Source organism: Spermophilus citellus, assembly GCF_964194105.1.
Source record: "Spermophilus citellus genome assembly, chromosome: 9".
Lineage (NCBI taxonomy): Eukaryota > Metazoa > Chordata > Mammalia > Rodentia > Sciuridae > Spermophilus > Spermophilus citellus.
This window is the reverse complement of record NC_138191.1, coordinates 106,037,925-106,057,043: the sequence shown is the minus strand read 5'-3', so window position 1 is coordinate 106,057,043 and position 19,119 is coordinate 106,037,925. Positions and strand designations below refer to the sequence as shown.

Genomic DNA, 19,119 nt, shown 5'->3' with positions numbered 1-19,119 from the left:
GCGTCACGTGGGCGCGTCAGGTGATGCTGCGGGGCGGGCGGACAGACTGCGGGGCGGACGGTGGACGCTGGGACGCGGTTTAGCTCTGGCCCCACCGTTCCGACCCCTGCTGTCGTTGCCGCCATGACGGGGCTAGCGTTGCTCTACTCCGGGGTCTTCGTGGCCTTCTGGGCCTGCACGCTCGTCGTGGGTGAGGCCGGGCCCAGGCGGGCGGGGGCAGCGTCCTGGCCGAGCTGGCGGGGCTGGAGTCCCGCGGGGAAAGGGGGTTGCCTGCCAGCAATACCAGGCCCCAGCGCGGCCCTCTGCCCCCGGCTCCAGGTCTTGCCTCTAGCCTGTTGGGGCCTCTGAACGCGACAGAGGAGGCCAGGGCTCCCGCTGCTTATGAAGGGCGCGGGCGGCGGAAGTTGGGGGCCGCGAGAGCAGTGCTAGCTCTATCCTGTCAGCCCTGCCATCACTCATGTTTCACTCCTGTCTTCATTTTCTTGCTCCCGACCGACCAGTGTGGGTCGTGAGCCGGCTGCTCCGGTTCCTCTTTTCCCATCCTTTGCCCTCCCCCACCCACAGCTTGTTGGGTAAACAGCGGCTTGACTGGGCCGGCGGGATCCGGCCGGGCCCGGACGGAGCACCTGCTCCCTCCCTTTCTCCAGGGCGTTCTGGCCTGCCCTGGCGTGTCTGGAGGGTCTTGGGGCTTGGTGTCATTGAGGGAGATGTTACGAGGGAGTGGCAGAAAATGGAGGCCTGAGCGGAGGTATCTGGTTCACTTGGCGGCTTGAGGACTCTCCCTTTACTCTGATGTAGGTTGCGGGTCAGCTGAGCAGTACTTCTGTAGGTTGGGGAGCTTCTCTCTAGAGAGCAGCCCCTAACCCTTTTTTCTCGCTACTGCAGGGATCTGCTACACCATTTTTGACTTGGGCTTCCGCTTTGATGTGGCATGGTAAGGGAGGGCAGGAAGAGAATTCCACTAGGAGCTGCTGCTTTCTTCTGTGGTGGGAGCCCCTGCCCCACATCACCCCAAGCTGCTGGGGGCATGGATCATGGGAGATATTTAGTCTGTTGTTGCAGTATCTAGGACTGGTGGAGTTGGAGGGGAGGGGAGGCTAAGGGTTTTGTGCCCCCTTTCCTAACAGAGCTGAACTGCTTTTTTCCTTGTTTCCTCACCAGGTTCCTGACTGAGACTTCCCCCTTCATGTGGTCGAACCTAGGCATTGGCCTGGCAATCTCCCTGTCTGTGGTTGGGGCAGCCTGGTGAATATTGGGATAGTGGGACTATGGGGAGGCACTGAGTCATGGCAGGTGGTGTCACTGGGGTTTTAGTCATCCTGGGGGCAGTGACAGCTTGGGCTGTGCTCACCAGTTTCTTATCCTTTCACCAGGGGCATCTATATTACAGGCTCCTCCATCATTGGGGGAGGGGTGAAGGCCCCCAGAATCAAGACCAAGAACCTGGTCAGGTAAGTGTAAAGACCAGTGGTTGTCAGATCCAGCTGTGGAAGGGCTGCCTGCCTCTTGACAGGGTGAGATATGAGATGAGGAAAGGCTGCTGGGGACTTCTGGGGGAGGAAAGTTGGTTTCTTTCTCATCTTCTTCTCTTGTTCACCTCCTGTCCCTACTTTTGCCATTTACCACTTCCAGCATCATCTTCTGTGAGGCTGTGGCTATCTACGGCATCATCATGGCAATTGTCATTAGCAACATGGCTGAGGTAAGGAAGACTAGGGTGGGGTAGGCATCCATTCCAGTGTGTTACCCGCATTGCATAGAGATAGGGAATGGGATGCATGACAGGTGGTTTCTGATTACTTTTTTGCCCTCTGCAGCCTTTCAGTGCCACTGACCCTCAGGCCATTGGTCATCGAAACTACCACGCAGGTAGGTGGGTATGTAAATATGCAAAGCAGGGGCTTCACAGCTGCTTCCTGCTTCCTACCTCCCAGCTTGGATTTCTCCTTTTTATATTCTCTCAGTTACTTTGGCCTGCTCATCAGGGTTAGGGTGGGAATTGGTCCCGTTAGCCCTTCATCTTCACCCATTTCTGGCTTGGCCTCATTGAGCCCTTTTCTGTTCCCCAGGCTATTCCATGTTTGGGGCTGGTCTCACAGTGGGTCTGTCTAACCTCTTCTGTGGAGTCTGCGTGGGCATCGTGGGCAGTGGGGCGGCCCTGGCTGACGCTCAGAACCCCAGTCTCTTTGTAAAGATTCTCATCGTGGAAATATTTGGAAGTGCCATCGGCCTCTTTGGGGTCATCGTCGCAATCCTTCAGGTGCTGAATCCCCTTAGGGAGCCTCTGTGTCCTTGTCTCCAACTCATCTTTACCCTCCTAAAGAGCTTCCTTTTCTACCCATGGGACTGTAGAATTCTTGGGTAGCTTCCACCACCTCATTCCTATCTCCTGTCTCCTCTTTTAAGGCTTTAAAATTTTTTTCCTACTTTTTTTGTTGCTTTATATGTGTATATCTCTCATTTATCTGTTATTTGGTTTATCTGTCATCCTCTTCCTGTCTACTGTCTCTAGAAATATAGATGATGTCTTTGTGGTCTGGACCATGCTGGGATCTTGTCAGTGTCTATCAGTCTGGCTTGATGTGTTTGTCTCTCTCAGGGCCTAAGTATGTTTCTGTCTGTGACAGCATGTCTAAAACATGTCTTTTTTGTCTCATACTGTGGGTTTATAACTAAGGATCAGCCTCAGTGTATAAATGTGACTTGAGGTGCTTGACTGGGTTGACTCTTGGTGACTGGCACTGTTCATATGCTTCTTCTCTCCAGCTGTCTGTTCTATAGCATAACTCTGGTTGTCTCCAATCATTTATTTGTCACAGTGCATCTATCCTGATCTGGTCATCCATCCATTCATTATTTATTTATTTATTTATTTATTTTAGTTGTGGATGGACATCTGTGTATTTTTATGTGGTGCTGGGGATCGAACCCAGTGCCTCACACGTGCTAGGCAAGTGCTCTACCACTGAGCCATAACCCTGGCCCCCTGGTTATTCATCTTTTGTGATGTGTCCACCCAGACATGGGTTTGCTGGGTCTGATCTTGTCATTGGTCATTCTCTTACCTATTCCTTTGTCCCTACCTAACTTCTGTTCTTCTTTTGCAGACCTCCAGAGTGAAGATGGGTGACTAGGTGATCTGTGTGGGTGGGGCCGTGCCCTACTCTTATTTATTGCTGGTTTTCCTGGGACAGCTGGAGCTGTGCCCCGTAGCCTTTCAGGGGGCTTGGTGTTCGGGGCCCTCCCTGCACTCCTCTTGCTGTCTGTTGACTTGGAGGCACTGCAGTCCAGGCTGAATCCTCAGTATGGGCAGTGGGCTACTGATGGCGATTCTGTACAGCTGTGCACCTGTACCCCCCATCTCCACCCCCAACCCATCTTCCCAATGTTTGTGAAATAAATGTGGTATATGTCTGGGTCAGTGCCTCCATTGACCTCTTGCGCCACCATTCACAGAAGAAGGGTAAAGGGCTTATGTGCCTCAAGCTCATGCCAACTTTCTAGCTCTGTACATGCCTCTGCCCTAAACAGAGTTGGCTCCTGGGTGGAGAGAGAATGCTGAGTTAAGGGCTCTGTGACCCCTGAAAATATTTCTTGAAAGGATGACTGAATCTGGAATTTGAGCCCCTTGGTGATTTTGTGCCTGGGATCCTCCCAGTCCCATGTCCTTGGGGCCCTGTCCACTACGCCCAAGTTGTATGGCCTAACCTCAGGCATGTCACCCTCTGCACCTTTGCCTCTGAGAGTTCTGCCCCTGCATCCATCTTCTCTCAACAACCTCTACTCTGTTCCACATTCTTAGGGTCTTGTCCAGCTCTGCTCACTCCTGTCTAATCTCTGAATTGCTCCTAACCTTACCCAACCGCTTGGTACCCTAAAAGCCCCAGCCACTTCCAATCCATACCTTTCAAGGTCCCGACAAACACAAACCCCCTGTACTTTAGCCGACCTTTAATGATGCTCTCCAGGAAGAGTTGACAAATTTCCTAGACCCCTGCCTGAGATGGCCCACTCGCCAGACCAGGATTAAAGGGCTTGGCCAGTCTGCACCCTCCCCTGTCCGACCTCTAAGCCAAGCCCTTGGAGGAGCCTGACAGATTTCCCGGTGCCTCTCCCAGGTCCAGGGCCTCCGCGTCGCCCGGCTGGGCCGCGCTCGGCCGCGGGCAGGCGCCGGAGCGGCGCGCGGCGCGTGCGGGCGCGCTGGAGGCGGGGGCCGCGGTGACGCGCGCGCGCGGACGCGCCGGCCGGGCTTGCCCCTCCGAGGCGCCGTAGCGCGGGAGGGAGGCGGAGGCTCTGTGGTCCGTCGGTCCGCCGGTCCGTGGGTCTGCCTGGCCGCCCGGCCCCGCCCTGCCCCCCGGGGCGGCTCGGCTCCATGGCCCGCGGCGGCGGGAGGCGGCGGGGCCGGGCAATGGGGGACGGAGCCGACCGCAGCTGCCGGAGCCGGGAGCCCTGCCCGAGCTGGAGCGGCGTCCCCTGCTGAGCCCCGAGCTCCGGGTGAGATGAGGGCGCGCGCGGCCCCCCACCCAGGGCCCCAAGATTTCAGATCCGGCCCCGTGAGGGGCTGCCCGAGCGCGGCCCCAGATCCCAACCCTAGAGTGGGTGAGCGCGAGGCGCCGGCGGGCAGCCCCCTGCCTGGCTTCACCCCACCCCACCCCCAACCCTGGGCTCCTCCGCCCGCCCCCAGCCAGCCTCCCTCATTGTCCTCGCTCGCCCTGGCCTCGTGGCTCGGGGAGGCGCCTCGTTCACGTCTCCTTTGCCTCGGCCTCCGCCTCACACTCCCCCCACTCCACGCGCCCCCCCAGGCTCCACACCCACCCGGTCTCTGCTGCCTCCCCCAACCCGGGGTGCCACGTGTTCAGCCTCCCAGCCCCGCCCAAATGTACCCCTCAGCCTGGCGGCCAGCTTGACCCAGAACCCTGCCCGGGAGGGAGGGGAGGGAATGCTTGCACGTGGGTCTGGGTGTGAGCTGCCCGGGAGTCTGGATGTATGGCTGTGTAAGTCCGGCAGCAGAAGCTTTGTGGGTGAGTGTGGGGCTCTTGGGTTACCGCCACCGGGTGTGTCTGCCACTCTGTATGTAGTTCTCTGTGTGTCTGAGTGTGGGACTTCTGCTGGGTCCAGGCATGTTCCTGCGATTCTATGTATGTGAGTGAGACGCCCTGTCCCTGGAGCACTACCCAGAGTGGTTGCTGCCTTGTTGGAACCACACCTAGAGCCATGGCCCAGGAAAGCCCCTCCCCAGAACTGTGCCCATCTCCAGGGCCCAAACATGTCCTCTTCTGGAAATCAGAACCAGCGGTGCTAGGCAGACTCCAGAGCTGGCCTATCTTAAATGACGGTTATCCCCTGCCCAACCCTGTACTTTGGCCCCTTGCTCTTGTGGGAAGGGATCCCATAAATATCCTGCCCATATTTGGGCCCCCTTGGAATGCTGAGGGCCACTTCCCAGCCTGGTCCCAGTTGGCCTGGCCTGCTTTCCTCTGAGACCTCACCATGGCTCCTGGAAGGACTAAATGAAGTCATGAGTATGAAGTGTTCCTGCATTGTAGCTACTCAGTAAGTGGTCCCCTTCCCCTTCCCCAAGCCCTGAGCCCTGGGTTGAGGATGCTGCCCTGTGGGGCATCTGTTCCTTGGGGCACAGGTGCACATACAGGTCTGTAGCTAAATGTGTTTCCATGCTTAGGAACAAACTTGTGTAATCAGAGTTCACTGTGTCCACGTTCCTGGGAGTACATATGTATAGAGTTGTGCAATAAGGGTGTGTACCTGGGTGTGTATATGTGTCAGGGAGGACAAGGAGTATAAGTGCAGGTAATTTAGTACTGGGGTGAGCTCTTAGTTGCCAGCAGTTGTTGGGGTGATGGCAGGTAGGGTGTGATTCTGTGAGTGACAAGGGTGTGAGCAGGTAAGTGAGGATGTGGATCTCTGAGTGTGAGAAGCTGGACAGGAGGCGAGTAGGCAGCTTTGCCCATCCTGCCCTGACCTTCGGGGTCTGTTTCTCTCCCTTCCTGTTCAGGCCGGCAGCCGGATGCCCGGGCCCATTGGGCGGGCCGGCGGCCGCCTGCGGGATGAGCAGACTGCTGGGGGGGACGCTGGAGCGCGTCTGCAAGGCTGTGCTCCTTCTCTGCCTGCTGCACTTCCTTGTGGCCGTCATCCTGTACTTTGACGTCTACGCCCAGCATCTGGCCTTCTTCAGCCGCTTCAGTGCCCGTGGCCCCACCCGTGCCCTCCATCCGGCAGCCAGCAGCACCACCAACTGCTCTCGGCCCAACGCCACTGCCCCCAGCTCTGGGCTCCCTGAGGTCCCCAGTGCCCGGCCCGGCCCCACAGTTCCTGTCCTCCCACCCTGTCCTGACCTACCACCTGGTCTTGGTGAGCCTGTTGGGTAGGGCCTGTCTGTAGGGGTGGGAGGAGGGTCTTACCAGTGTGACTGGAAGAATGTAGTCCTGACCCAAGGGGATGCCAAGGTCCAAGTCAATTGAAAAAGGGCTATTTCTGGAGTTCATTGCTCACCCCCAGGGGGCTGGTGTCCCTGGATTCTGGCAAAGGCCCTGATTCCTGACACCATCCTGCCTGCAGTGGGCCGACTACTGATTGAGTTCACCTCACCCATGCCCCTGGAGCGGGTGCAGAGGGAGAACCCAGGTGTGCTTCTGGGGGGCCGCTACACACCGCCTGACTGCACCCCAGCCCAGACAGTGGCAGTCATCATCCCCTTTAGACACCGGGAGCATCACCTGCGCTACTGGCTCCACTATCTGCACCCCATCTTGAGGCGGCAGCGGCTACGCTATGGCATCTATGTCATCAATCAGGTGTGCTCTCTGGGGTCCCTGACAAAGGGGCCTGGTCTAGTTTGGGAAGCAATTGTTTAGATGGGTCTTGAGGAATGAATGGGCACTAACCCTCAAGGAACCTACCCACACCTGTGAGTCTGCCTGCTCAGGAGTATGGGGACCCATGTGCCTCTTGGTGCATACACGGGGTTGGGAGTCATCTACAAGTCCTTGTGTGCCAATAATTGTGTGGGTATGTGAAGGGACTTGAGGGTACTTTTGTTAGGGTGCACAGGAAGGTTCATGTGCATGTGAAGGGATATATGCATTTGAATGTTAGTATGCACACTGGTGGATGTGTGGATAGAAGATAACCAGCCCTATTGTCTACTTGGGCAGGCCCTCCTTGCAATAGAGTATATTGACTAGGAGGTGGTTTTGAGGTCACCTAGGAGAGGAAGAGTTAGATACTAAAAGAGGGATAAAACCTAGAGCTGTTGGAGGCAGGTGCTGGCCACAGCTGAGGCCAGGGGGGCTTAGCATAGCATCTAAACCTGTCCTCTTCTGGAAATCAGAAGGGGCCTGTAGGGCTTGCTACTGGGTCTCAGAGAGGATCTGATATAGGCCCTCCCTGAGAGAACTCTTAGACTTGGGCATGGTTCCCTATAGACTCCAGAAGGATGATACATGACTAAAGTTGGATCAAGGGGCCACAGTAGCATAGAGGGGCCTTATCTGACCCTGGGTTTGGGAAGCAATTATTGAGATGGGTCTTTAGGAATGAATAGATTGATGGAGGCACATGGAGGAGTCTGTGTTCACCAAGAGAATTGGTCTCTTGTGATCAAGAACTGTTGGCTGAGGTGCAGTGTAATATGTAGACTGGTTAGCAAAGATTAGGTGGAGGAATTGGTGGAAGACAAATCAAGAAGAGTCATAGGAGGCATATTTAGCAGTTGAATTGCATTCTGAAGGTGATAAGGCACCAGTGTTTTAAGGGGAGAATAGTATGTATGTTTACTTCTTAGGAAGATTATTGTGGTTGCACATAGAGAGTGAATGGAAGAAGGAAGTTAGAGGTAGGGTGACCAGTTAGTTAGAGGTTTTGATTGTCAGGACAAAGATGGTGAATGTGTATTTGCGTGGGGCAGTTGCTGTAGGAATGAAGGAGAGATGTCACACAAGTAGTAGAGAGTAAGAAAAGAGAGATATCAAGAAAATACGAGGCTTTCTTCACTGGCTATTGGCCATGTGGATGGCTACACCTGTTAGTGAGATGGGGAACACAGAAGCTGGGCCATGTGTTGGGGAGAGGATGACTCTGAATCCCATCTTATGAGAGCCTGGGGGAAGTACAAGAGGAACATTCTGTAGGCAGTTAGACAATGAGTCTGGACCTAGGAGGGAGGTCTGCAGTTGAGAGAGGAATTTGGAAACATGTATGTAGATGGTCCCTAAAACCAACAACATCCAACACACCCACAGAGCATGGGATGTGGGAGGAGAAAGCCAGCACTGCACGGATGGGTGGAGAGAGAGGCTGGCGCAGAGGCTGAGTAGACTGGCCAGAGGGTGGCAGGAGAACCAGGAGAGTGGGTATCCCGGAAGCCCAGCAGTCCGTGTCAGGAAGGAAACATGGCAGCTGTGTGAGCACCGTGGGGGAGTAAGGAGGGATGTAGACCAAGAAATGTCCAGTGGATTTAGCAACAAGGTGGGCCCAGCAAGAGCCATTTCAGGGGCATGTTGGGGGCGGAAGCAGATTGCAGTGGGTTGAGAAAGAATTAGATTTGACGAAATAACTGATTGGAGACAACTCTTTTTTTTTTTTTTTAACTCTGCCAAGAAGGGAAAGGAAAAAGGTAGGGTGGCCTAAAGAGGTTTGATTTCTCTCTCTCTCTCCAGGGAGAGAATTGGGCATATTTATGAGCCATGAGGGAGAAACCGAGCGCTCCTAGGTAGTGAGAGAGGCCAAAAGAAGTGCTTAAGATCCAGGAGAATATGGACAGTCCTTCCAAGGGCTGGTAGAAGAGAAAGTGTAGGAGCTGGAGGGAAGGGAAAGGGTAGAAATTGAGTAGGTTACTGCTTCAGAGGAAAGCAGCTACTGCCCATCAGACTCAGGCTTGGCTGGTATAAAGGAGCCATTGCTTATCTTGTTGGAGAGGAATCCACTCACAGACCTCCTCTCCTAGAGCCCCTAGCTTTAGCTTGAAAAGTCTAGAGTGGGACAGGGGCTCATAAGCCAACTCTTCCAGTTGTATCCTTCCCACTTTGTCCAGAATTTGGTGTTTGGGGCTACATGGCCAGGATTCCTGTAGTCCCATTTCTCAGGGACCCCCTGGCTCACTGGATGTGATTGCCTATAACCCTCTACTTGTCATTTTGTTTGGTACTCTCCTGATCTCAGAGGCTGACCAGGGAGTTGGATGTTGAACAAATGGACAAGAGTGGGCAGGTGCCTAAGGCTGAGTAGCTTAGTCCCTGTGGCTTCAGTTTCTTAGACACTGGTCATTTTGAATGCTCACTGTCTCATGTTGTGACTACATGTTCAGAGATAGAGACCAGGGCTGCTCATCTTTGGAATCCCTGCTGGCACAAAGGAGGACACAGGGCATGTTGAAGGAGTGAATGAGATGAGAGCTCTATATAATAGTTTAATTGGATGTTAATATAAACAAAACCCATAAGAAGGAGAATGCAGTGGTACCAGGACCAGGAGGTTTCGTTAGGAGACCCTTTCCAGACATGAGTTGGCAAGCAGAAAAGGGCATTCTAGGCAAGAGGAGCTGTTAACCCCAAGGCCTGGAGATGAGAGAGAGAGTCTAGCATGTTCTGTGGCTGCTGAGGGATGTAGTGTGGTTGAGCCTTAGGATCTGAGGGTAGTGGCCAGAGAGAGACTGGAACCAAATCATGAAGGATCTTTGAAGGCCAGATCTAGGGTGTGAAGTTAGATTTGATTCTTAGAGTCTGAGGGACCCATGCAGGGAGAGAGGGTCTGGGGGGTCCCTGGGATTGCTCTGGAAAGTGGTGAAGCAATAGGTATTGCTGTTCCCCCTCCACCCCAGCATGGTGAGGACACCTTCAACCGGGCCAAGCTGCTCAACGTGGGTTTCCTAGAGGCATTGAAGGAGGACGCGGCCTATGACTGCTTCATTTTCAGCGATGTGGACCTGGTCCCCATGGATGATCGCAATCTGTACCGCTGTGGCGACCAGCCCCGCCACTTTGCCATTGCCATGGACAAATTTGGCTTCCGGTGAGGCTCTTTTCTCACCTAGACCTGGACCTCCCCACCCCTACTTCAGTCAAGCCATCACTCCAGCTCCAGTGCCCTGCTAGCCCCTGGCCCAGACCTTTCTGGCTAGGGCAGATCCTCCCTGGGCCCCAGGTCACACATTGTCATTGTCCCTACACCCCAACTCTGGTCCTTCATCTTGAATCCCCTTGTGGCTTTTCCTGACACCTGCCCTCCCATACCATAGGCTGCCCTATGCTGGCTACTTTGGAGGTGTGTCAGGCTTGAGCAAGGCCCAGTTTCTGAGAATCAATGGCTTCCCCAACGAGTACTGGGGCTGGGGTGGCGAGGATGATGACATCTTCAACCGGTGAGTAGGATCGGATAGGGCTGGTAGTAGACTGGGTGGTGAGGGGGTGAGTGCAGATTGGGTGGGGCCCCTTGCCCTCCCAGTGCCTGTTCCAGTATATCTGTCCCTATCCTCAGGATCTCCCTGACTGGGATGAAGATCTCACGCCCAGACATCCGAATAGGCCGCTACCGTATGATCAAGCACGACCGGGACAAGCATAACGAGCCCAACCCTCAGAGGTGACCCTCCAGCATCCCTGACCCCAGGTTCCCCTAATCTCTTACTCCTAGAGGTGACTTCCCAATATCTTCAAGTCTTGACCCCAAGTGCCCTTAATCCTTGACCTCCTGGATGTGGCCTGTAAACATCCTTGACCCCAGAGGCTACCAGTCCTTATCCCCTACCCACTAGGTATCTAGCACCCCTAGTTTGATTTATTCATATGACTAGAAATTAAGCTAGAATTATAACTGAGTCCTTTGCATTTCCATTGGTGTATTCGGATACCTCATTTGTACATCATGGGTGACCCCTGCTTATAAGAGAGTGGTATTTGGGGCACAGCTCCTGGGAACCTGAAAACAGTTGCCCCAAACAGGTGGGGTGGGGATTGGAAAGACAGTGTGAGGCACTGAGATGGGAGGAGACAGCTCCATCTCATAGGGAGGGAGCCCTATGTAATATCTGGGGTGGCTGGGAGAAGGGCCTAAAGAGCATGTGGGCTTCCTGATGCTTATCTTCAACTAGTGCCAGATCTTGTGGGAATGGGAGTCATACCAAATCCCCATCATGAAGCTCATTCTAGGCAAGCAGATAGGCAGTTTTGGCACAAGGTGATGAGGGCAGAAGAGAGTGTGATGGTGGGAGGCTTCTTGGAGGGAGGAGGTAAGGGTAAGCTGGAATTTGAAAATAGTTGTTATTTGCTCTTACGTCACACCTACCTTGGGCATAGTATTCTCCAGGCTAATGAAGGAAGCCATTGTGGATGAAAGGAATTGTATTTGTAAGAGCCTAGAATGTGAACGTGCATGGAATATACCGAGACTAAGAGTTTCAACATACCTGAAGGTCAGGAGTAATAGTAGGTAGTGATCATTGCTAGGTGTTTCCAGGTTGGGAGTCTAACTTTTGCCCCAGAGGGTCTGGGGAGCTGTAGAAGGGCTTTGAGTGGTGCAGAGGATGGTCAGATTTGTGTTTGGAAGGCTGATTTTTCTGAGCTCAAGGAAGGTAAAGGCTGACCCAGCTGTTGGGCAGAGCTAAAGAGGATGTGGATCAGTCCTGAAGAAATTGATAGAGCCTGAGGGGGCATGCTGGAGCAAGGACCTGTGGGTGTGCTGTGCCCCCAGCTTGGATAATAGGATTTTCCCAGGGTAGGAACAAGAGAGATGGTTTGCAGCACTGATTCAGGGTTGGAGTTTGGCAGAAGTATGAGGCCATAGAGTCCAGTGACCTGATGAAAAAGAAGGTGGTTCAGGTACAAACCATGGTCAGCAGGAAAGGGATGACAGATAGGGAAGAGGGGCTTTAGAGAAGCTAAGGGAAAGGGCACCACCCTGAGAGGTCTAAGAGGGGTCTAAGCTGAGCTCAGAAGGACTGGGAGGATGGAAACAGGGTGAGTATGAGGGTAAGAGAAGAGCTCCAAAAGTCCAATAGCAGCCTTGGTCTTGTGGGAGGAGCTTGTCTGGGTGTCCTCATCTATTACTGATATCTGCTGAGTGTGGAAATGGCTAATTGCAAGAAATTTCTGGGTTAAGGAACTCTAGATAATGGTTCTATCTACCTAGTTGACTTTGCCTCAAATTTAGGAGTTTTCCTGGATTCTTCTTTCCCTCACCCTATATATTCAAACCCCACAAAACATATTGAACCTGTCTGTTTTCCCCTTTTCTAGCTTTACCCCAATCTCTGATACTGTCAGGATTACTGGACAAGTTTCCCTGCTTCCCCTTTGTTTTTCTGTAGTGTATACCCCTCCTCCACCTGGCTTAAGAGTCCCTTGGTGACTTCTCACTCACCAAATATAACTGCTTCCTCTTACTTACAGAGAGACCTGCCCATATATGCTCTGACCTACAAGGTAATCTGTTTTTCCTGTTAGCGCACAGGTCTAGCCACACAGCTATCTAAAACCTTGTTCCCAATTTAGGGGCAGCAGTGCTCTATCTAACCTCTGCCTAGAAAGCTCCTCCCCTTACCCTCAGCTCAGTGTCACATACTCCTTCAAAGGCAGCCACCTTGTCCCCTTAGCATTCTGAGGTTTTTCTTGCTTGTTACCTGTCTCTGCTAGTGATATAGACTTGCCAGGAAAGGAAAGACCTCATCTGTTATGATCATTGGTGTATCCCTGGTGCTTAGAGCACAACCTAGTACACAGGGAGTGCTCAGCAAGTAGATGGGGGAAGTTGAGTGACTAAAGGATGAGGAATAGAGAGGATGGAATGGGTTTGGGGGTTAAAGATGATACGTCTCACACTGGACACATTGCTTTTTGAGATGCTTGTGGGATGCCTGTCTGTGTCTATAGCTTAGCTTAGAAGGAAGGTCTGAGCTAAGAGATCTGTGAGGCTATCATTTGTTTTCTGACAGAAGGAGTTGAGATCTGTGTTTCAAGAGTAAATGCAAGAGCAAAGGGCTCCAGTGAGTCACCACTAAACGAGGATGACGACTTGAGCCTTGGCCCCAGAGATCCTATATTATATTGGCAGTTAGCCCTGATCTGGATTCATTTCCATCCTTTAGGTTTACCAAGATTCAAAATACAAAGCTGACCATGAAGCGGGACGGCATCGGGTCTGTGCGGTACCAGGTCTTAGAAGTGTCTCGGCAACCACTTTTCACCAACATTACAGTGGACATTGGGCGCCCTCCATCATGGCCCGCTCGGGGCTGACACTCATGGACAAAGGCTCTTGGTGCCAAGGAATGCCTGTCAGAGGACTGACCTACAGCCTGGCTGGCAGCTGCTATGTGAGGGACCCCCAGGACTGAGATTGGGCTGTTTTCTGAGGGTCTTCAGTAGACCTGCCAGCTGCACCTAGAAGTTTCAGAACCCACTTTGAGGGGCTTCTGGTCTGGGCAGGCCCCTCAAGTGTGGCCCTCTCTGGGGTCAACTCTTCCTACCCGACTCCCCCAGCCCAGCCCCTCTCTCTGTCAGGGTCGGGCCAGCCCCTGCACTGCCTCGCGGAGTGGCCTGGGCTAGGTCACTCCACCTCTCTGTGCCTCAGTTTCCCCCCCCTTGAGTCCCCTAGGGCCTGAAAGGGTGGGAGATATGACTAGGGGGCATTTTCTCTTCCAGGGGGAATTCTCAGACCTGGGGATCCCCCATGCTCCCAGGGGAGGGGAAACCTTTTTCATTCAATATTGTAGAGGGCAACCTTTGGTGCACCCTCTGCTGAGGAGCAGCCCCAGGAGGGGACCAGAGGGGATGCTGTGTTGCTGCCTGGGATCTTGGGATTGGCCTTTGCATGGGGGGGTGGGAGGAGCTTGGATCAGTCAGTCTGGTTCCCGCCTCCCTGTCTCAAGAGAGGAGGCAGACGACACCCCAGGGCTCGTGTTTGTACATTGCACAGAAACTTGTGTGGGTGCTTTAGTAAAAAAACGTGAATGGAGCAGCATCTTTGTTTGGGGATGGGGACTTGGGTCCCACTATCTAGTTGCTCTGAGTTGTGTTAGGAGGGTACCTGGCCAAGGTCAATGGGGTTTCTTCAAGCGCAGGGACTAACCACACTGCCCTAGACAGAAAAAAGTTTACCTTGTCTCTGCCCCACTGCCCCCGAGTAACATACTCAGTGGGACCAGATTTCCCAGTTGTTTCAACTGCCTAGAGGCGGGAAGGTGCTGGACGAGCCCCTAGAACTTGGGGGCGGGTTCTGGGGAGCTTTCTCCCCGAAGCGCCACGCCCGCTATCTCGCGGACCAACAGCTATCGGGTGCCGGAAGCGGGAGGGCAGGAGCTGGGCGGGGCCCCTGGGGCCTGGGTTTGCGCGCGGTTTCCCGGGTGACTGCTGTGCGGAAGAGGCGGGGCTGCCGCACCCCCCCTTCCCGCTGCCTGGCTCCCCCGGGCGATGGCCCGGAACCGTGGCCCCAGAGGGTCTGCCAGAAGCGCGGCTTAAGAAACGGCGCCAGAGACCGGTGTGGCGGACTGGGTAATTCCAAGCGTGAGGATGGCAGAACAAGGCGGGGCCTGGGAAGCCACGGTGGGCGGGGCCCTGTCCCGGGCGACCGGCGATCTCCGAGTAAATCCAGCGCTCTGACCTGTCATCCCAAAGGCCCGAGCTGGGGACAGCAGCGCGGGCGCCATGCCCCGGGGTTCCCTGTCGCTGTGGGAGCTGGTGGAGGAGCATGTTCCACTCCCGGAGCGGCCTGAAGTGAAGAGGATTCTGGGGGAGGCGGTAGTAGATCTGAGCCTGGAGCTGCGAGCGGAGGTGGGGAGTGGGAAGGTGGGCCATGTCCCAGACCATTCGTGATTTGCCATCCCTTCCGGGTCTCTGGCCCTGCCCGCTGACTCCCTAGATCTTGTCAGTTGTCGCTATCCGCCTTGCCCTTTCCTGTTTGACTCCACCCTACCCGACACTCGGGTCCCCTCGATGCCCAGTAGCAAGGTGCCCCAGCTCTCCTTGCAGGTGGCGATGCTAGAGGTACTGCTGCAAGAGGCTCGATCTTCCCAAGCCTCAGGCTGTCACCCCATCTCTGACCCTTGCTCCCTTCTGGCACCTCCGCCACTCCTGAGGGACCTCATGCGCCAGGAACTCCAGCAGCTTCTCCAAAGGCTCCGAGACAAGGCCATCTGCGAGGGCAGGTGGGAATCTCAGGCCTGGGCCTCTGCAGGCAACAAATAGGCTAGTCCTGCCCCTGATAAGGAGCCAGGGTGGCCTTTCCTGTGGTTTCCTGAAAGGAACCCCTCAGCTTCCTTCCTGTGCACCTTGTAGGGACCTGGCCCAGGCTTGGGCTGCATATAGCCCCAAGGTTATTCGCTTTGCCTTGGAGGAGCCCAGGTGTGACTTGCCAGAACAGGAGATATCCCAGATGAGAGCTGGTGAACACAGGTAAAGTGGTAGGGGAGGAGAGACCTGTTCTTGCTGAGTAGGGCCCCAGCCAACTGGTGGATTTCACCTGGTTCCATGGAAGAGCTCCCAGTCTGAGTCGGAGCCCTTTTATAGCAGTGATAGGGATCAGCACCTGAGGGCTATAGAAGCCTCAAGGAGATACCTGCTCAACCTGGAGGCAGCAAGGTTTTCTGGAGAGAGCAACTGGTTTAATCTGGGTCTTGGAGTAAGGAGCAGATCTCCAGACAGAAGGAGAGAATTTTGCAGGAAGAGAGAGGCCAGGAGGTGGGGTTCAGTGGGCAGTTCTTTCTCAAGCCTAAAGAATAGGAGTGAGGGCTGGGCTACTGAGGCAGGGAGAGCTGAGAGGACAGGGCAGCGAACAGTATTTACAGCAGGGGACTGAGTGAGATAAACAGGCATTTTCATAAAAAGTGGATATAGCAGCTTCTAATCCTCACACAACAATGTAAGGTGAGTGATGTTCCTACTTTGCAGATGAAAAAGCTGAATTTCAGAAAGGATAAGCAATTTGCCCAGGTCACATTCAGTGAAGGGTGGCAGCCCATTTGCAAGCCTAGGCTCCAGAACTCCTACTATATTATGCTGTATTATGTTGCCTTTATAAGAAAAGACACACAGTTACCTAGGAGAAGCTACATTTGTGTCCCTAAGGCCTGGGGTGAGCAACATGGGAGAGTGACGTAGACTTCATCTGCCAGCAGCAGTCACAGGGACCTCAGTTTCATCAAGGATCAGCTGAATATGTCCAACATTGACCAAGTTGCTGGATACCTGAGGTGAGGCCTAGGGGCACCTGAGTGGGTATGTGAGGCATAGGAAAGGAGACGGGGATGGATCTTAAGATGCTGGGACTGAGAGAGAAGGGAGATCCATGTGTGTAAGGCTGGGAGGTAGATAGAGCCAGCTATTGAAGAGCTAGTGGGCTCCTTCCAGGAAGGACCAAGGCCTTAAGATTTTTATTCTGACATGGAGGGAGCTGCAAGAAGGTAAGCAGAGGAAGGGCTGTGATGTGGCAAAGGATGGAGGCAGGAGAAGTTATAAGCTCAGAGAAATAGCATAGAAGAGGGGATGGGGCCTACAAGGGTGAATGTTATGAGGTGGACAAGAAGATATATCCTGCCCAGAGAGAGACTGACCTGGGCCAGAAGTCTATGCTAGGCAGCACCCAGGTAGCAGAGGGCAATGCAAATTGAGAAAGACGGGGCTAGAGGGGGTTCCTGGTAAGGCTGAAAGTGGGAACTGAGTGATGGGCTCAGCTTACTTGGTCCTGTGGCACTGCTTGTGGCTGCCATGTTGCCTATGTCCCAGAGGCCTCCTGGAGGAGGAGTGTCGCACGTTGGAGAGGGAGATTTCCACCTTGCAGGTGAGCATAGCCCTGGACCTTTCCTTAGAGCTTCTCTGCTGAGCAGAGACATATTTCTCACCTGGGGGTCTGTGACCCATGTGTGTGTGTGTGTGTGTATACATATGTGTACAGATTGTGTGAGTTCTATATCCATTCTTCATATGTGCACACCTGTGTGTGTGAAATCCTAGAAGCCCAGGATTCTGGTTGAGCTCCTGTCCAAAGTCAGCAGTTTTAGATTAATCTGCTGGATTTCCCAGGTCTTTCACCTCTTTCCCTTACCTAAGTCTGAATATAGGCCCAAGAACCATCTCACTTGACTTTTGATAGGGCTGATGTTCCCTCCAAGGGCTGCTCTTCCGGTGGTTGGTCTGAAAGCTGCTTGGCTTCATTCCCAGGCCCTACTCTGGGGATCTTGGTCTCTGCCTTCAGGATGTGCCACTGACTCACCTCTCCCTGCAGTGCTGCCTGGAAGCAGAGCATACACAGGCTCACCAGCCCTCTGAAGCAACCCTGGAGCCCACCCTGGCAGGTGAGGACCCTGAGCTGGCCCCAGAACACCCAGCCTCCTGCCCGTGCTCCATACTAGGCACACACTAGAGGAGCTGGGCACTGTCTCAGCAGTGTCCTTCCACAGAGCTAAAGGAGCAGAAAAAGGCCATGGAAAAGGAGCTTCAGGCCTCTCTGGGAACTTCCTGCATCTTTGCCAAATACAGGTATACCAAAATGGAGATGGCAGTCAGGGTGGGCTGAAGGGTCAGACCATGGCCCCCATACAGTTACTCTTTCTGTCCAGGCAGCAGCCATTGGAGTCATCCATTCAGGACCTTAGATCCTTTCCTCCCCTCCATGGAGCTGATGGAGTTTGGACTGGGCCTCTTCAAGGCCACCTACCTGTACCTCCTTTGGAGCGCTGCCCCCAGTCTCAAGGCTGGGCCTCCAGCTGCCGCTGGGGACGGCAGCTTCGGTGCAGCCCCAGGGAAAGACCAGCTTCCACACCAATGTCCACTGCAGCGCCCCAGGCCCCAAGCTGAAGGGCCAACCACAAAGCAGACTTCTGCTTCTGTCAGAACTTGCCCCTTCTACAATGCCATCTCAGTTGCCATGGCCCTGCCAGCTTCAGGTCTCATCTTGGATGAGTTCTTGCCAAGACCCTAAGGCTGTTTGTCTGTCTAGCCCTTTTCCCACTCCCTTGCCAGGTCCCTGGTATTCAGGGTAAGTTGCCAGACATCTATCCTAGCTGTCAAATCCTTTGGCCTTTCTCCTCCCAGGCCTCCACAAAGGCTTGGCCAACAGAGGTCCCATCCCAGTTCTGACTCTTGTCCCCCAGGGGACCCAGACAAAGCACAACAGCAGTTCAGAGACAGGAATAGAAATTTCATTAAAATCTATGGACTTTAAAATCCTAGTGGTGCACGATGGGCAGGGGCAGGCAGTGCACCATTATTGCTACAAAGGATTAGACACGGCTTGACTGGGGCTGTCACTGCACAGAGGGCACAGAGGACGGACAAATGGACACTGCAGGCCTTGAGAGGAGCTTTGGCTCCAGAGGAGGATGGAACATGTGGGCTGGGGCCATTTGGCACATGAATGAGGGCAACACGTCTGGGAAGACTGGGCTTTTAGCCTGGTGGAAGGAGGGCAAAGGGCTGTCGTGCAGGGTCTCCTTCCCAAGGGCTCTGAGCTCACACCTCCTGCTGAGCAGCCTCCACCCCTGCCCTCCTGAAACAAGTGCTTTGGGCAGGCTGCTGGGTCACAGCCTCTGCTGGGTGGGCCCCATATCCAGGGCTGGAATGAGGGGCACAGACCCTGGAGCAGCTGAGTGAGGTGCAAGCAGGCCTGGAAGACAGATTGGACCCGAGGCTGGGGGCAGGGGTAGCAACCACAGATACAATCTTTACAAAAATAATCACACAGATAAACAGGGCTGGGTGGTACAGTCTGACAAGTAACACTGTGCAGCTCCCCAGCCCTTTAACCTGCCAGGTAGGAAGATCCATATTTGCCTGGGCAGAGGCTGGGGTCTGTTCTGAGAGCAGGAACACTGGTCACAAGGCTGGAGGCCCAGGGAGGACAGGTCGGGGGGCCAGCCCAGAACCTCAGCTCAGGGCAGGGTGTGAGGGTATCACAGGCCATTATAAAGGCTGGTAGGCCTCTGGGGACCTGGCCCAAGATCCCTCCAAAGTGCTTTGGGCCCCCCTGCAGTCCCCCCACAGCTTCTCTACCCCCTTGGCATCCAAAGGACATGTAAACACTGGGGACACAAGCACAAACGACTGCACTAGCAGTGGTGGCCAAGTGGACAAGAGCCATCCTGGCCAGGGCATGATGGGGCAGGTGGTGACACCT

At 54.2% G+C, this 19,119-nt stretch overlaps 3 protein-coding genes across 7 annotated transcripts; all 3 read left to right on the top strand.

Annotated features, from left to right (window-relative positions):
• Window positions 1-5: 5 nt before the first annotated feature.
• ATP6V0B (ATPase H+ transporting V0 subunit b) lies at window positions 6-3,418 on the top strand. Of its 3 annotated transcripts, none has more exons than XM_081306187.1 (8): window positions 6-190; window positions 886-934; window positions 1,162-1,245; window positions 1,374-1,451; window positions 1,633-1,702; window positions 1,818-1,869; window positions 2,070-2,260; window positions 3,108-3,418. In XM_081306187.1, the coding sequence occupies exons 1-8, from the start codon at window positions 124-126 to the stop codon at window positions 3,132-3,134; spliced, it is 618 nt and encodes a 205-aa protein (XP_081162313.1). In that variant the 5' UTR covers window positions 6-123; the 3' UTR covers window positions 3,135-3,418. The 3 variants fall into 3 exon arrangements, with proteins under 3 accessions (XP_081162313.1, XP_081162315.1, XP_081162314.1); XM_081306188.1 differs by lacking the exon at window positions 6-190 and adding an exon at window positions 197-794; XM_081306189.1 differs by lacking the exon at window positions 886-934 and having other exon boundaries at window positions 53-190.
• Window positions 3,419-4,254: 836 nt separating this feature from the next.
• Window positions 4,255-13,965, top strand: B4GALT2 (beta-1,4-galactosyltransferase 2). Of its 2 annotated transcripts, XM_081305969.1 has the most exons (8): window positions 4,255-4,494; window positions 5,119-5,553; window positions 6,014-6,369; window positions 6,577-6,812; window positions 9,836-10,026; window positions 10,253-10,375; window positions 10,492-10,596; window positions 13,097-13,965. In XM_081305969.1, the coding sequence occupies exons 2-8, from the start codon at window positions 5,426-5,428 to the stop codon at window positions 13,245-13,247; spliced, it is 1,290 nt and encodes a 429-aa protein (XP_081162095.1). In that variant the 5' UTR covers window positions 4,255-4,494; window positions 5,119-5,425; the 3' UTR covers window positions 13,248-13,965. The 2 variants fall into 2 exon arrangements, with proteins under 2 accessions (XP_081162095.1, XP_081162096.1); XM_081305970.1 differs by lacking the exon at window positions 5,119-5,553 and having other exon boundaries at window positions 4,259-4,494.
• Window positions 13,966-14,357: 392 nt separating this feature from the next.
• Window positions 14,358-17,925, top strand: CCDC24 (coiled-coil domain containing 24). Of its 2 annotated transcripts, none has more exons than XM_081305972.1 (8): window positions 14,358-14,780; window positions 14,979-15,154; window positions 15,285-15,401; window positions 16,124-16,198; window positions 16,731-16,785; window positions 17,230-17,299; window positions 17,405-17,483; window positions 17,564-17,925. In XM_081305972.1, the coding sequence occupies exons 1-8, from the start codon at window positions 14,655-14,657 to the stop codon at window positions 17,799-17,801; spliced, it is 936 nt and encodes a 311-aa protein (XP_081162098.1). In that variant the 5' UTR covers window positions 14,358-14,654; the 3' UTR covers window positions 17,802-17,925. The 2 variants fall into 2 exon arrangements, with proteins under 2 accessions (XP_081162098.1, XP_081162097.1); XM_081305971.1 differs by having other exon boundaries at window positions 16,121-16,198.
• The last annotated feature ends 1,194 nt before the right edge of the window (window positions 17,926-19,119 follow it).

What these genes read in the sequence shown, in the direction of transcription:
- CCDC24 (XM_081305971.1), top strand. Translation starts at nt 14,655, where the DNA reads ATGCCCCGGGGTTCCCTGTCGCTGTGGGAGCTGGTGGAGGAGCATGTT. An exon ending in CCTGGAGCCCACCCTGGCAG is followed by an intron (nt 17,300 to 17,404) that starts GTGAGGACCCTG and finishes GTCCTTCCACAG; the next exon opens with AGCTAAAGGAGCAGAAAAAG. An exon ending in TGCATCTTTGCCAAATACAG is followed by an intron (nt 17,484 to 17,563) that starts GTATACCAAAAT and finishes CTTTCTGTCCAG; the next exon opens with GCAGCAGCCATTGGAGTCAT.
- ATP6V0B (XM_081306187.1), top strand. Translation starts at nt 124, where the DNA reads ATGACGGGGCTAGCGTTGCTCTACTCCGGGGTCTTCGTGGCCTTCTGG. An exon ending in GGCCTGCACGCTCGTCGTGG is followed by an intron (nt 191 to 885) that starts GTGAGGCCGGGC and finishes TCGCTACTGCAG; the next exon opens with GGATCTGCTACACCATTTTT. An exon ending in AAGACCAAGAACCTGGTCAG is followed by an intron (nt 1,452 to 1,632) that starts GTAAGTGTAAAG and finishes TACCACTTCCAG; the next exon opens with CATCATCTTCTGTGAGGCTG.
- B4GALT2 (XM_081305969.1), top strand. Translation starts at nt 5,426, where the DNA reads ATGCTGAGGGCCACTTCCCAGCCTGGTCCCAGTTGGCCTGGCCTGCTT. An exon ending in TCCTGCATTGTAGCTACTCA is followed by an intron (nt 5,554 to 6,013) that starts GTAAGTGGTCCC and finishes CTTCCTGTTCAG; the next exon opens with GCCGGCAGCCGGATGCCCGG. An exon ending in TGACCTACCACCTGGTCTTG is followed by an intron (nt 6,370 to 6,576) that starts GTGAGCCTGTTG and finishes TCCTGCCTGCAG; the next exon opens with TGGGCCGACTACTGATTGAG.